The sequence below is a fragment of the Lepus europaeus genome, chromosome 5 (genome assembly GCF_033115175.1).
Source record: "Lepus europaeus isolate LE1 chromosome 5, mLepTim1.pri, whole genome shotgun sequence".
Lineage (NCBI taxonomy): Eukaryota > Metazoa > Chordata > Mammalia > Lagomorpha > Leporidae > Lepus > Lepus europaeus.
The window spans coordinates 123638615-123655313 of record NC_084831.1 but is presented as its reverse complement, the minus strand read 5'-3'; the positions used below and the strand labels follow the sequence as shown (position 1 = coordinate 123655313).

At 40.1% G+C, this 16699-nt stretch overlaps 1 protein-coding gene across 1 annotated transcript; it reads right to left on the bottom strand.

Moving 5' to 3' along the window:
• Positions 1-13122: 13122 nt before the first annotated feature.
• Positions 13123-15188, bottom strand: LOC133759223 (T-cell surface glycoprotein CD1e, membrane-associated-like). Its single transcript, XM_062190168.1, has 4 exons — positions 15137-15188; positions 14514-14810; positions 13708-13986; positions 13123-13457 (listed from the first exon to the last, which is right to left on the bottom strand). Exons 1-4 carry the CDS (start codon positions 15186-15188, stop codon positions 13123-13125), a joined length of 963 nt encoding a protein of 320 aa, XP_062046152.1.
• Positions 15189-16699: the final 1511 nt, after the last annotated feature.

Genomic DNA, 16699 nt, shown 5'->3' with positions numbered 1-16699 from the left:
TAATTATCTAATAGTGATTGGGGATTTTTTGATAAATTTTGATAAAATTTATATAGCTTCTGGATAATTTATAGGGTTGAGGTGTTCTTTTAGTGATATTTATATTTGATTTCACTTTTTAGTTTTTATTATTCATGTAAAGAAATGTTCATCATTTTTGTTGGTTCATTTACATTCCAGTAAATTTTTTGAATTATTTTCAAAATAGTAGTTTACCTGTTCACTTGATTAATTACTTCAACTGACCATATATATATTTTTTTTATTTGACAGATAGAGTTAGCAGTGAGAGAAACAGAGAAAGGTCTTCCTTCCTTTGGTTCACCCCCCACATGGCCGCTACGGCAGGAGCTACACTGATCCGAAGCCAAGAGCCAGGTGCTTCCTCCTGGTCTCCTATGCAGGTGCAGGAGCCCAAGCACCTGGGCCATCCTCCACTGTCCTCCTGGGCCACAGCAGAGAGCTGGACTGGAAGAGGAGCAACCGGGACTAGAACCCAGCGCCCATATGGGATGCTGGCGCTGCAGGCAGAGGATTAACCAAGTGAGCCACGGCGCCAGCCCCATATATGAGCATATATTTTTAAAAGTCCAAAAATATATTGGAGTTAATAACACAATAATAAGCATTAACTTCTGGTTCTTAAAATTGAATAGTAGGCATATAATGAATTTCCAGCAAGTATGATGCTTTCTATACTTTTAATGTACATTTATCAATGTTAAGAAACTTCGTTCTATTTTGCATTTGCTTAATTCTTTTTCTTTTAATAACTTTGTTAAAATACATTACGATACAGATTTTTTTTGTTACCCCTAAGTATCCTATTTATTATCTTCCTTAGTAAGGAAAATCGTCAATTTTTAATTAAACATGTAATGAAACCAAATAAAGATTTTTTCAGACTTATTTGCAGCTAAGTGAGGCCATGTGGAATATAACTCAGTGTCATGGGCGCCAGAAAGTATATTTAAAGGGAGAGGGCATACTCTCTTCTGTCTTCTGCACTTCATTAAAATGTGGAAGTGATGGCTAACACTCCGTTATCATGAAGAGGAAGGGCACGTGAAGTCTATCAGAAAAAATACCAGGAACTGGGGCTTCTGAAAGTGTCATAAACCTGACCTGTCAGTCATGGACTCCCCGCTTTTTGCATTTTGTTTATTTTAGTGTATGTAAAGTTTCCACTATGTTCCTGCTTGAAAATTTATCTTAAAACAGACATGACAACAGAGTTACCTCAAGATTTGAATTTCTGGTCAGAGCAGGTGATAAATTTCATTAAACAGTAGAACAGAGACAAAACATCCTAAGTCCAGGGCAGGATTCTAAAGGAGGTTAGATTCTTGGCTCCCCTAATTCTCCTACATCATCTCTCAAATCTAGGCAAACATCTTTAGATATCCAGATATTGGAGCAAAGGATATTTGACAAAATAAACCTTTTCCAAGCACTTGTGGTATTAATCGATGAATTATGTGGTATATAGATTTAGGTAGCAATATTTCAAGTTTTTGCCATTTCCAAATGTTCCTCAAGAGAGCCTTCCAATATGCTGGTTGACAACACCTTGATGATATTCTTAATTAAAATGGTGAACTGGTAAGTATCTGTTGCTATGTTGTAGATTAAAATTAATATATAAAGAAAATATTGCATGCAAAATATTTAAAGACATAGCAAATATTATACTAAATATACTTGTAGAATATATTGTAAATAAATTATTATAAACATAATAGAGTATCACATAACCATTAAACACATGGAGAAGAAAGATAATTCAAAATAGCATACATGAGATGCTGTTTTATGTCTTCCAAATGCATACATTTGATTAAAGAACTTTTTCTGTGTCTACCCAAATGTTGAATAAAAACATCAATTTATTTTCAAGGGATTGAATTTACCCCTCAGAAAGGAATATTTCTTTAACGCTGAGACTCAAACTTTACTCTCTTGAGTTGGTATTGACAATATTTAGAACTCATTAATTTTAAACGTACAGTTCAAACTTTGACAAATATATACCGTTATGTAACCAACACCACATTCGAAATAAGGAGCAACACAAATAAAATTCTTGCACTAGGCCAAAGATACCCAATGCAAATGAAGCTGTTTATGCTAAAGTTTCATGTTACAAATCTGAAACTGGTTTATTTAATCAGAAATGGGAGAGTGAGAGATAGCCAAATCTCCACACAGGCTAGTTCCAGTTGGAGTGATGAGGAAATCCCCTCGCCTTAACCTTTCCGAGAGAGTAACTTTGAAATGATCAATATGCATTTGCTTCTTTTTTTTTTCTGCTTTTTTTCTTACTTTTCTATGATGTCAAACACCTCTGCTCAGCTCACTTGAATCCTCATTCTATTTTGTAAGATGAGATGTTCCTAATTCTAGAAACACAAGTAAAAGTCAATTAAAAACTTTGAACTCAATTTTTTGTAATTTAGTCTTTCAGCCAGTTTCAATATTCCAAAATGTTTCCAAGCACCCTTAGCACTCAATTCCTTGCCCTCACCAGTGGCCCTAGGCAAACATTAATCTGTTGTTGCTGTAATTTTGCCTTTTGTAGAATTTCGTATTAATTAAAATATATGATGTGCAGTATTTTCTGTTTGGTTGCTTTCACTTGGAGTAATGCTTTTGAGACCCATACATTTCATTGCGTATAGCCATTTTAATTTTTCCTTTTCATGACTGACTAGTATGTATCACATTTCACTTATGAATTTACCATTTGAAGGATATTTGGATCATTTCCAGTTTGGAGCAAGCTATTAGGAATAAGCTGCTATGAATATTTACCTACTATTCTTTGAGTGGACTGCTTTAATTTCTCTTGAGTAAATTAGAAATGACATTACTAGGTCACGTGGTAAATCTGTGTTTAACTTTACACGACACTATAAAGTTGTTTTCAAAATAGCTGCACCAGGACGCGCTTCTCTCAGCAACATATATGAGGTACAGTTGCTCTACATCCTCGTTGACATTTCATGCCACAATGGATTGAATGTTTGCTTCTTGCCAAATTTCATTTAAATCCCACAATGGGATGGCATTAGGAGAGTGGCCCCTTGGAAGGAAATGAGATTGGAGAGTGAAGTCCTCATGAATAGTACTACTTTTATAGAAGGGACCCCTAAAGGAAGTCTCTTATTCCCTCAACTATCTGAGGCTGCAATTAAGAGAACTGTAATCTGCAAGCCAGAAGTGGGTCCACATGTAAACAGGAACATGCCGGTGTGCTAATTCCCAGTCCATAAAAATGTGAGAAATAAACTCATGTTTAGAAGCTATCTTGGTCATGATTCCTTGTCACAGCAGCCTGAACCAGCATAATTCAATTTTTTTTTTAATTTTAACCATTCTAGCAGGTGTACAGTCATAACTGAATTAGCATTTACCTAATGATTAATGTACTAACTTTACATATGCTTGTTAGTCACACATCTATCTTCTTTGGTTAAAAAAAAAATCTGTTCACATATTTTGTCACTTTTTTAAACAAATATTTTTTACTTTATTTGAAAGAAAAATTGACAGAGGGGGAGAGAGGAGAAAGAGAGAAAGACAGAAAGAAAGAAAGAGAGAGAGAGAGAGAGAGAGAGAGAGAGAGAGAAAGGGAAAGAGAAAGAGATTTAAGATCAATCTTCCATCCTCTGGTTTATTCCCCAAATGGTATCAACAGCCAAGAATGTGTAAGGCTGAAGCAGGGAGCCAGGAACTCCATCTGGGTCTCCCACATGTACTTGTATCATCAGCCCTTGATTCTCAAATGCTATAGCAGGAAACTGAGTTGGAAGTATGAAATGGCTGGGACTCTAACCAGCCTTGCAACATGCAGTCACAATATGGTCCACAATATCTGCAAATAATTTTATAGTGTATTCTTAAATCTATAATGTATTTCATTTTTGTCTTTTCTGTTGTAAAAAATTGATATTATTCTTCTCTTAAAAGTTTAGTAGAATGCAACATTAAATTCATCAGAACATCCACCTTCATTGGTTAAGTATTTTGACTATGAATTCAATTTTTTTCACTAAATACATGGCTATGTCAGTGATCAATATTTCTACTGAATGAGTTTTTTAAGGACTTTATTTAATATTAGATGTCAAACTTACTGGCAAAAAGATGTTTATGTTTTTCCTTTATCATCTTTATAAAGTCTGTATGAATAGAAATGATGAGAGAAGGAGAGAGGGGGAGGGAGAGTCGGGGGAGAGAGAGAGAGAGAGAGAGAGAAGCAGAGATAACCTTACATTCACTTGTTCAGACACAAAATGGCCATGACAGCTGGGGCTGGCTGAAGCTGGCGGTTGAGAATGCATTTCTAGGCTTCCACATAGATGGCAGAAACTCAACGGTGGCTTTCAGCGTACACAATAGCCAAATAGCCAGGAGCTGGAATAATGGGACAGAGCCAGAACTTGAACCCAGGCAGTCTGATACAGGACGCACTCATTCTAAACCTTGTCTTTACCTCTAGACCAAATGCCCACACCATCTTTGTTGTTTGGTGAGATACAGATAATGTATTGTGTGACATTATTTTATAAATAAGTAAATGAAGAACTGCAGACAGTGATGCTATTTCCTAAAATAAGACCAGGTGAAGAAAAAAAAGTTTCTTTATTCTAGATCATCACCTTTCAAATAAAAAGCCAGGAATTCCCACTCCAAATCCCAAATCAATCAACCATCATTAATGCCTTCAGGGCAGGCATTTGGTTTAGCAGGTAAAATGCCCACTTCCCCCTTGGAGTGCCTCAGTTTGATTCCAACTCTGGTTCCTGAATCCAGCTTCCTGAAAATGTGGACCATGGAGGCATCAGCTAACGACTCAGGTAATTCAGCTTCTTCACCAGTGTGGGAGACCTGGATTCAGTTTCCTGCTCCTGGCTTTGGCTCCGGCCCTATCCTGGACATTGTAGGCTTGAGGGTAATGAATCAGTGGATGAAAGTTTCTCTCTCTCTCTCAGTGTATGTGTTCCCCTCATGAAATGAGAACAAAAATTTAAAAAAAGGAAAAAAGGCACTATTTCAAAATAGAACACATCTTATATCTAAGGCCACAGTCATAGCTTAGGTCATTGTACATAGTTACTGGTTTAGGGCAAAATGGAAGATAGAAAAGCTAAAAGACAAGGTTATTATGTTTGCACTTCTAAATGACTGTCAACTTTCTCATGAACTGAATTTTTTTTTTGTATAAAGTTCTACATAACTGATATATTAATCCAGATACTATAAGTCCATTCTCTGGCTGAGGGACCCATTGATTGGGTGATAATTATTTAAAAATTGTGAAAAGGTCTCTTTCATGTGATTAAAAGGCAGAATTTCCTCATATTCTTTATCAATGTAGAACTTTATAGTAATGCTAATTATATTAATCAGCTCTTGTCTATTTTCCCTGAGACATCTATTTCTAACAGTTCATTTATTAAATATTATCATATTTTCTGTGAAATTTTTTCTTCTTTCATTGAGACTAGGAACCATCATCTTTATCATAGGCAACACTTAAACTGAAGTAACTTGGAAATTACTTTTTTTTTTTTTTTGACAGGCAGAGTGGACAGTGAGAGAGAGACAGAGAGAAAGGTCTTCCTTTGCAGTTGGTTCACCCTCCAATGGCCGCCGCATGCGGCTGGCGCACTGCACTGATCCGAAGGCAGGAGCCAGGTGCTTCTCCTGGTCTCCCATGGGGTGCAGGGCCCAAGCACTTGGGCCATCTTCCACTGCACTCCCGGGCCACAGCAGAGAGCTGGCCTGGAAGAGGGGCAACCGGGACAGAATCCAACGCCCCAACCGGGACTAGAACCCGGTGTGCCGGTGCCGCAAGGCGGAGGATTAGCCTAGTGAGCCACGGTGCCGGCCGGAAATTACTTTCTATATATCATTAACTTATTTTATTTATTTTACCAGAGCAAAGTTCCAAATTATCTTTAGCTTTCTGTTGTCTCTATAGCTGCTTTCAAGCCTGCTATCATGGGGGACTTTAAAATATTTTTCCTCTGCAGTAGTGTGATTCTGATAAAAACAGTCATGCTGAGAGTTTACTGCGGGGCCAGGTACAGGCTCAGAGCCTTAGCTTAACTCATCACAGTGACTGCTGAGAAGGAATTGAAACTCTTGAAATGATTCCTTTCAAATTTGAAGAATGAGGAAGTTAAAGTCCACAGAGAATAATTTTTCTTGATCCTAGTTGGCATCATTTTTCAATGAGATACTGTTTAACTGCTAATTTAAGTCACTTTGTATAGTCCAGATTTATCAACCCTGTTTTTCAGTGCAATTATTTCTCTATTTGCACCAGGATCACTGCACGTATAGCTTTATTGACACCATTAAACCATATTCTACATTGAAACCCCACTTATGTTCCTAAAAAATGAAACATTAAAATAAAATATCTCCAAAAGAAGTGGGTGAACTGTGTCAACCACATAAACCTCTTCATTCTATTTTTACAGAACAAATTTCAGAATCCCTGGGCATTTAAGAGTACAATAAAATCTACAGGAAAATCTCAACAAACCATATTGGAAAAGAGACAGCAGTAGAAGAGCCAATTATCAGATAATCTGAAAAATACCCATTTTCCTAGTTTCTCCTGTTAGATCAAATATCACCATGGAAAGTCTACCCAAGTGCCCTTCAGTCATGTTGTGTGGGTTGCTATGGAAGGAACTGCCTTGGATTCTGGGCACCTCATCCACGCGAATGAGCTGAGAACATCTAGAATCAATTCGTTAGTTTCACCCTGAAGGGCAGACTTGAAGTCTTTATATCACAGGTCAATTTTGATTACATTGATCACATCTTGAGAAATCAATTTGTATGCATACATGGAAATAGCATTATGTACTGGAAATTTCCTGAGAGAAGTCATTTCTATCTTTTCTTACATTTTTCATGATAGCCCCAAGAAGTTGAAATACTATTACTTCGTATTTCTTATATTCAATGAGCTCACAGTTACTCAGAGCCCACCTATACCAACAAATTTATAGGTACTAAGACTTCAGAGTTACAGAGAGAGAGAGAGAGAGAGGGAGAGAGAATGTTCACATCTGCTGATTCATTCTCCAAATGGCTGCAATTATCAGGCTGGACAAAGCCAAAGCCAAAACCGTGGAAGTCCATTTGGGTCTCCCATATGGGCATTTTGGGTCCAGGTACTTGAGCCATTTTCTGCTGCTGTCAAACATCCTTTCTAGTGAACATGGTGCTTTGAAATAATTCTGTTCTTGAGAATGGATTATCATTTGGTACACTTACCTAAAATATTTTTTATTTTTATAAACTGATAATTTCTTTTTTATTTTTATTTTTTAAAATTTTTAAATTATAATTTATTTATTTATTTGACAGGTAGAGATATAAATAGTGAGAGAGAGAGACAGAGAGAAAGGTCTTCCTTCCGTTGGTTCACCCACCAAATGGCCACTACGGCCGGCGCACTGCGCCGATCTGAAGCCAGGAACCAGGTGCTTCCTCCTGGTCTCCCATGCGGTTGCAGGTCCCAAGCGCTTGGGCCATCCTCCACTGCCTTCCCGGGCCACAGCAGAGAGCTGGACTGGAAGAGGAACAACCGGGACTAGAATCTGGCACCCATATGGTATACTGGTGCTGCAGGCGGAGGATTAGCCAAGTGAGCCACAGCACCAGCCCTGATCCTTTCTTGAGTATTTTAAAATATACCTACCATTTGGAAAACTAGTACATTCTTTTGGTCAAACATTTTTTCTTATTTATTTTTTCTTTTGAAAAATAAATTTACTGTGTAACTGTAATTTTTCATACTTTCACCTGTAGATAAATTTGTATTATGTGCAGGAAAAGTTATCAATAACCTGAGAATCAGGGCATGAAGGGTTTTTTTATTTATAAAAAGGGAACACATTTTATGTATTTCATATATACAATTTTATGAGCACAATGATACTTCCTACCAAATACCATCATGACTCCCTTCATCCTGACACTCTTCTTCCTTTCTTCTTTTCTTATTTTGCTTTTAATTATTACAATGACAGACTTTCTTTATTTTTGTTTATTTATTTGAGAGGTAGAGTTACAGACAGTGAAAGAGACAGAGAGAAAGGTCTTCCTTCCACTGGTTCACTCCCAAAATGGCCGCAAGGTCCAGAGCTATGCAGATCGGAAGCCAGGAGCCAGGAGCTTCTTCCAGGTCTTCCATGTGGATGCAGGGGCCCAAGGACTTGGGACATCTGCTGCTGCTTTCCCAGGCCATAGCAAAGAGCTGGATTGGAAGAGGAGCAGCTGGGACTCGAACCGGTACCATATGGGATGCTTGGTGCTGTTGTTGGAGGATTAACCTATTGTGCCACAGTGCAGCACCCTAGAATTTCCATTTTCTTTATAATCATAAGCTTAATTCTTCACTAAATAAAAAGTTCAATAAGTAGTAAGCAGAAAAACCACTGTTCCTCAAGAGTATAGACAAAGACTACAAATAACAATCAAATCTCAAAATGTCAAAATGTCATATTTTTATGTACTCTGTATATTAGTTACCACAAATCAGAGAAAACATAAAATATTTGTCTTTTGGGGACTGGTTTATCACACTAAGCAAAACGGTCTCCAATGGTATGAAATTTTGTTGTGAAAGACAGGGTTTTATTCTCATTTGCGGCTGAGTAGTACTCCAGCATGTATATATGCCATAATCTCTTTATCCAGGCATCTGCTGTCTGACATCCGGGTTGATTCCATAACTTAGCTATTGTGAGCTGAGCTTCCTAAAACATGGGGATACAGATAACTCTTTCATATGCTGCTTTTTGATTACAGATGTCTGATGATATTTACTCCTCTGTGTCAATGTAGAATACTTTGCTGTGTTTCAAGATTGATGAACCTCATTCAGAGGAATCCCAAGCAACAACTGCAGTGTAGCATGTAGAGATTTGGTAAATAAGTCAAGGATGATTAAAATATCTCACATAGGTATAGTTATTTTACAGTAGGATCCTTAAATAGATGCTCACTACAAATTCACTCAATTATGAAGTATGCATTTTAAAAATTTTTAAATGTTTTTTACTCACATTATAGTGTTGTTAACCTGATCATTCCATGCTAGTTACAAGAGCATTAAATTGAAAAGGGTACCGACAAATTTTTCAATCTTGCATAGAAAATTACAAATTCAGTCCCATCCTAGTATTCTTAATTACACTTATCAATATATAGGGGCTGGGTGCTGTGGCATAGTGGGTAAAGCCACGGCCTGCAGTGCTAGCATTCCATATGGGTGCTGATTCAAGTCCCAGCTGCTCCTCTTCCTATCTAGCTCTCTGCTATGGCCTGGGAAAGCAGTAGAAGATGGCCCAAGTCCTTGGGACCCTGCACCTGCATGGGAGACCTGAAAGAAGTTCCTGGCTCCTGGCTTTGGATCGACACAGCTCTGGCAGTTGCAGCCAATTGGGGCTGGTGGATGGAAGACCTCTCTCTCTCTCTCTCTCTCTCTCTCTCTCTCTCTCTCTCTCCCTCTACTTCTCTCTCTGTGTAACTCTGACTATCAAATAAATAAGTAAGTCTTTAAAAAATCAATTTATAACAAAGTAAGTTTCAAACAGAAAATGCTGGCTGTTTATAAAGAAGAGAATGACTAGTATCCAATGGTCCATGGGCAATGCAATAGGGAGTATTTCAAGCGTCTCAGTTAAGGTAGATGATCCTAAAATTCTTCAAAGAGAACATTTTTCAAGGAAAAACCCAAATTTGGCATTCAGAAATCCAAAGAATATGTGCTACATTATATACTACATGAAGCATATTACATCAGTATATATTACTCAGCCATAACAATGAAATTCAAATATTTACAGCAAAATGGATGGAACTGGAGACCAATATGCTAAATGAAATAGAAAGACAATCTCCTCTTGTTTTCTGTCATATGTGTAAGTAAAAAAAAAGTTTATCTGAATTTAGGATAGTGATTTCTATAGACTGGGAAGTGTAGATGGACAAATGTTAACAGGGAGGTGGGTTGACAGGTACTAAAACTCTTCAGATAAGAGTCAAATGTTCCAATGGGGTAATTATAGTTAATTATAATATATTATATATGGTATGTGGAACTTGAAGAAAAGAGCTTGTAGGTTCTAAGCACAGAAAATAGATAAGGAAATGGAAAGGCTTGCCTGGTTTGATTGGATTATACTATGAATATGCAAGGAAATATTGTACTATCCCCATAATATGCCCATATTGCATCTTAGTCAAAATATTAAAAGATAGTAGAATGTTTAGCCCAGCCATTGAGATGCCACTCACGATAACCTTGTTCCATATTGAAGTGCCTGGGCTTGTGTTCTGTTTCCTCTACAGATACCATACATCTACTAAAGCACACCCTGGGAGGCAATAGGTGACAGGCTATGGAGCAGTTGTGCACCTACCACTCACATGGGACACCCAGTCTGAGTTTCTGGCTTGAGCCCACCCAAGCCCATTTGTCATGGATTTTTGAAAAGCAATATCTCCCTCTCTCTGTCTCTCTTTCTCTTTCTCTCTCTCTCTCCTTCTCCCTCTCTCTCCCTCTCCTTCTCTTTGCCTCTTTTTCTAGGAAATAAATAAACAAATAAATAAATAAATCTTTACAAAATCAAGAACTAATTTCCTTTGGCATACTAATTGCTAAGCAAACAAAGCTCTGCAGTGAGTTTTAATATCTAAAACAAAGGTCTATAAGACCCCCTGTCATCTGTTTCCAACTCACTGACTTCATCTCCTAATGTGTTTCCCTTACTTATTTGATTAACTACAGTTACATTCATACAGTTTTTATAAAGCACACAGTACTTTGTCATTTTATTTGTATTTCCTTTGTCTAGAACACACTCCCCTCCTCTCCCCACCCAAACTTGTGATATCTTATATCTGCTTAAAGTTTCTTCTAAAAATTCACCTTTCACTGGGGCCCATGTGTCCACAGCCTTTGAAACAACAGCTCCCATTTGTCTTAGAGGCCCTTCTCCAACCCAGTTATTAGTTGAAACATACACCATCCCTTTCCATGTAATATTCTTACTAAGCTATTGAGTGTCCCACAGTGCCTCCACCATCAGAGAAGCTCTGTGAAGATGAGCTATTTTACTCTGTGTCTTTACTGCCTTGAATCACCTAAAAATCACACTCAACCCATGCCAGGCTTTCAATAATTACATGTTGAATGTGTAGTGTAGTAGTCAATGTCTGGAATTTGAAGCAAAACATTCGCAATATTTTCTGGTATGTGACTTTTGTCTCCTCATCAATAAAACAGGAATCATAGCTTCTGTTCACAGTTGCTATAAAGATTGTGTGAGTTGATAGGTATAACATAGATGGAAAAGTGTCAGGTCTACAGAACAATCCACTCATATATTTATTATTCCATCAAGTTTAAAACTAAAATAAGTATACCTCCAATTTGCTATAATAATCCTACTTTCTAGATCCTGAAAGAAAAAAAGTTGAGCAAAAATTGACATGCCTGCTGTTCAGAGTATAAATGAAAATCAGCCGTAGTGTGGAAGGATAAAGTAGCTCTCATCTGGGTGATTCTAGAAAGCTTCATGAATAAGCATCTGAAGATTCCATTGTGATGAACATGCGAACAAAGCAGGAAACATTTTGCTGGAAGATGAGACAAAACCAGATGTTTCAAAGGAATCTGTATCTCTGAGATAGAACAAATTGTTTGAATAAAATCACACTTTCTTTTATTTCAGATTTATTTTATGTATTTGAAAGGCAGAGTTATGAATGGAGATATAGAGACATGGAGATAGAGAGAAATCTCCCATTCTTTTATTCACTCCCCAAATGGCCACGATATCTGGATTGGGTCCAAGCCAAAGCCAGGATTCCAGAGCTCCATCTGGTTTGCCTATGTGTGTGCCTGAGGACCAAGTATTTGGGTCATCCTCTGCTGCTTTCCAGGCACATTAGCCAAGAGGAGTATTGGAAGTACTTCTCTTGAACTATCACTCATTTTGGGTGATGACATCACCGGTAAATGCTTAAAGTGCTGTGACACAATAGTGGCTCCAAATCTTGTTTTCTTTATTACAAGTGAAGCATGATACAAAAACACAGAAAAAGGATTGTATGTATAAGGTAAAACTAAAGTTACTAATGTGACCAGATCTAGTTTAAGATTGTTTTCCGCTTCATCATGAATCTTTGTTTGATCCCCAATTCTTGAGCCAGGCAGAGCTGTTGCCATGTCTCCTGGGCTACTCCCTGTTGTATTCACTGGGAAGTGTGATTACACAGGGAGAGAGGCTATTTTCCTTTGATTAAAGGAGAGAGAAGATTTTTTAATCTCAAGCAAAGGAAAACAGAGAGAAATCAAACAAAGGAGGCCGGCGCCGCAGCTCACCGGGTTCTAGTCCCAGTTGGGGCGCCAGATTCTGTCCCGGTTGCCCCTCTTCCAGGCCAACTCTCTGCTATGGCCTGGGAGTGCAGTGGAGGATGGCCCAAGTGCTTGGGTCCTGCACCCCATGGGAGACCAGAAGAAGCACCTGGCTCCTGGCTTTGGATCAGCGCGGTGCGCCGGCCACAGCGAGCCGGCCGGAGCGGCCATTGGAGGGTGGACCAATGGAAAAGGAAGACCTTTCTCTCTGTCTCTCTCTCTCTCACTGTCCACTCTGCCTGTCAAAAAATAAAAAAAAAAAAAGGAAAAGAGAGACGTAGGAAAGCAAACCAAGAGGGGGCAGAAACAAAAGTCTCACTCTTGACTCACCTACATACAACAGGCCAGTGGAACAGTTACAGCCAAACTGATCACAGAGTTCTCCCTAGAATACCAAGGGAACACCTCTCAGTTCTCAGGGGTGGCACTGCATCAGATTCAATGTTTATACTTAGAGCCCTCCTTTAGGTCCCTGCTGTGTTGATCCCCCGAATCCCACCCTGCCTACTTACGCCTAATCACTAGGTCCCCTGCTTTTAAGGATATGTGATGTTTCATTTTATTTCCTTAGAATTTAGCTACTTCCATGCTTACCCTTGTTCACTTGTATCCTCCCACTACTATCCGTTTCTGTCTATCATTACCACCCACGTTCCCAGTTGCTTCTTTTAAAGGCCACGATGGCCCCTGCTCATTTCCCAGCAGGATCCCCGTTGCTCCTCACCCCAGGGAACGATGATGTCATGTCCTCTGAGGCTGCTGTGCTTCACCCGACAGGACAGCCCAGCCGCCGCCCCAGCCGCCACGTCCAGGGTAACTCGGAGATACCACGTCCCATCAGCATTGGGCAGGACGTCACCTCGTCGAGTGCGTGACTGCTGCTTGTCACCACGCATCCACATCACCCACACGGGCTTTGGGTAGAAGCCAGAGACACGGCACACCAGCAGCAGACGGCCAGGACCAGGGCTGGGGCCGCTGGACAGCCAGGCCTCAGGCTTCACTAGACAGAACATGGGAGAAATCAAATTGCAAGGAGTGGGGAAGGCGCCCATCAGGCCAGAGATGAGAGACTCAAGTGCTTTATCACTTTCAGTATTATCCCTCTCTCCTGGCCCAGAAACAATCCCAAACCCAATGTGCTCTCCCTCTCGCCTCTCAGAATAAGTTTCAAAATGTTGATGACATTTTGCAAATTCAGTAACAAGAGTTAAAGAACCAGGAATAGGAGAGAGGGACAGAGCTGGACTCACCTTGCCGTTCCAGTTCTGACTTCCCTTTTGCAAGGAGGCCTTCCAGAAATGCTGGGCATGTTACAATAAGAAGCATCTGCACAAGTTGTTTTATATATCTGTACTCATTGAGCAACCTGCAGACCATTTGGGCCCGAGTCCCTGCTCCTGGAGATGGCTGCCAGGAGCCTCCTCGGAAACTCAGGAAATCTGATCCTTGATATGCTGCATATAGGAAGCTTTCAGAACCAGCTCCAGAGTGTACTGTGCATCCAGCAGACGCTTGGATCTCAAAGGGGTCTGGAGGTAGACAGCAAGGGATAAAATATTGAAAGAATGTCAAGGAGGGGAAAAATCTAGAGATAAAGAGAGTCAAGAGAAAAATCTTGGGAATAATAAGAGAGATCAGATTTGATGTGGGACATGGGAAGAAAGCAAAGGAGAAGAGGTGGAAGGGAGGATTGTCATGAAAATAGGAGTTGCATCTGGAAAACTCACAAGGGAATAGCTAGGTGTTGTTCACGTGACCAGGAGACCCAGGATTAAGAAAGCTGGGAATTGGTTGGGAAGGCTGGGGTCTCAGGATGGGGCTGGTGGTCAGAAGATCAAGAGGTGACAGTGATTCTGAGGAGACAGAACAGGGAGCTGTAGTCCATGGGGTGAGGAGATACATACCTGCATAAACCTTGTATAAACCTTGAGGTGGGGTGTTGGTAAGGATGAAGCATAAAGAGCAAGTGTGAACACAAGAGAGACCAGGAATAAGGTCAGGAAAGGTAGAAGATGCTCAGAGCCTGCACATCATCTTCTCATTTAGACAAACTCACATTTGAACGCAAGCTGACTGGCGAAGGTTCGTACTCCCCAGGTAAAACCACGGAAATACAACTGGAACAGCGTCTGGAGGTACTCCAAATCCTCCTTGCTAAAGGTTCCATGAGACCATGGTTTCAGAAAGATGATGGTGCCTGAGACGCTGTCCCAGCCGTGAGTCTGAATGTCACCCAGCCATCCTGAGCCCTGATTCCGTGCCCAGCTTTGGTTGGCAAAGGTGGAGATCTGGATGACGCGAAAGGTCAGGGGCTCTTCTGCAGGTGCATAATGGGGTCTGAGAGCTTCAGAACCTGAGCAAGAAGGAATGACAAGTGCAGAGGGTGAAAAGGAATGAAAGAGGAGGAAGAGGAGCCCAGACATAACTAAGGGTGGAGAAAGCTACATGACTGCACATATTTCAATACCCTTAACTCTGGATCAGCCTCCTCTCCCAAAAATCAGAGACAAAAGCAAAGACAAAGAAAAAGAATTGTCATCCTATCCTAGCATGGCATGCAGACCCCAAGGACATCCTATAGGAGCACTGTTCCCTTTCCCGAAGTCATTCCCAGAGTTCCTTTACCATCCAGTGTCTGACCACTAACATCTTTCCCCCTGAGTTTTCTTTGTTCCTTACCCACTGTTCCTTTCTCAGGGCAGAGAAGTCCATTGTGGAACAGGAGGAGCATGAAGGGCAGGAGCAGCATTGTAGCTGTGGTGGCTCCACGGGACAGTTTGTCCTTAGCACTCAGGAATCAGCTCCCCTTGCACACCCACATACTCTCATCTGGCTTCCTTGTGGAACAGAAAAACCTCTCCTCCTACCCACTTCCTTATCAGGGAAACCTCACAGCCTCCCTTAGCCACAGCCTCCCCCACAGTCACTCATTTCCCCACCATCTCTCCTGTGTTGTTTTTCTTCTGGTTCTTGTTTACATTCTCACAGCCTCCCGTATTGCACCAACTGCTATAGGCAGATGTGTGGCATATGGCAAACGTTACAATCTACTTTCAGACCAGAAAATGCAGTCAGTTTTGGCTTTGAAGGAATCAAATCAACCTTTGCATTCTCAGTGGTCTCATCTGTAAAAGGAAGTCATAGAAGTTGCTTAGGATATCTGTGACTCTTCTAACAGTCTCGCCTATGCTCGTACCGCACTGGTCTTTTCACCTGCCTGCTGCCTGGCCTTCCTAAATCCTACTTCTTGGTCTTCCTTGATTGATCTCTATGCAACCGTTATTATTCCTTACTCTGCCTTTGCTTTTCTCACTTGTCTTCTGCATTCTTCCTGTACCTTGTTCTCTTCTCTGTCTCTTCATTCTATTTTTACAGAATAATTTTCAGAAGTCCCTGGGCATTTGAGAGTAGCAGTAAAACCTACAGGAAAATCTCCATAATCCATAGTGGAAAAGAGAGAGCCCTGGAAGAGCCAATTTCCTAGTTCCCCATGTAGATCAAATATCACCATGGAAAGTCTACCCAAGTAGTCTTCAGTCATGTTGTCTGGGTTGCTATGGAGGGAACTGCCTTGGATTCTGGGCACCTCATCCACGCAAATGAGCTGAGCACATCTAAAATTAATGTACTAGATTCACCGTGGATTGGAAGAGAGATTAAGGTCAGGCATGAAGTCTTCATATCACAGGACAATTTTGATTGCACTGATCATATGTTGAGAAACGAATTTAGATGGATACAGGGAAGTATTCTATGCATTGGAAGTTCCCTGGGAGAATTTCTTTTTGTGTTTTCTTACATTTCTGTTCCAGAAAGTTGAAATACCCATCTTTGGTTGTTTTTGATATATTCATTGAGCTGACATTTACTCAGAGCCCAAGTACACCAACAAATTTATAGGCACTAAGACCTCAGAAATATACAAACCATTCAAAATAATCAAACAAAATCCAATCCCAAATTTTTACTTTTCATAGACAGTGGGCACTAAGTAGAGTAGGCAGAATTACTGAAAATGGCCCAAGCCCCTTCACCATTCCAGACATGGCAGCTCTGCTAGGCAGCAGGTTCACATTCTCAGAACAGCAACTGGTGCCCCTACCAGTGCCCTGGAGTCTCCAAGCATACTCTTTGCATCTTTAGGCAGCCCTGGATGCTCCTAGACCTTCATAAATTGTGTTTGTATAAAAGATGAAGTCATCATTGAAGACTTGCTTTAGTTTTATTTTAAAAATGTTATTT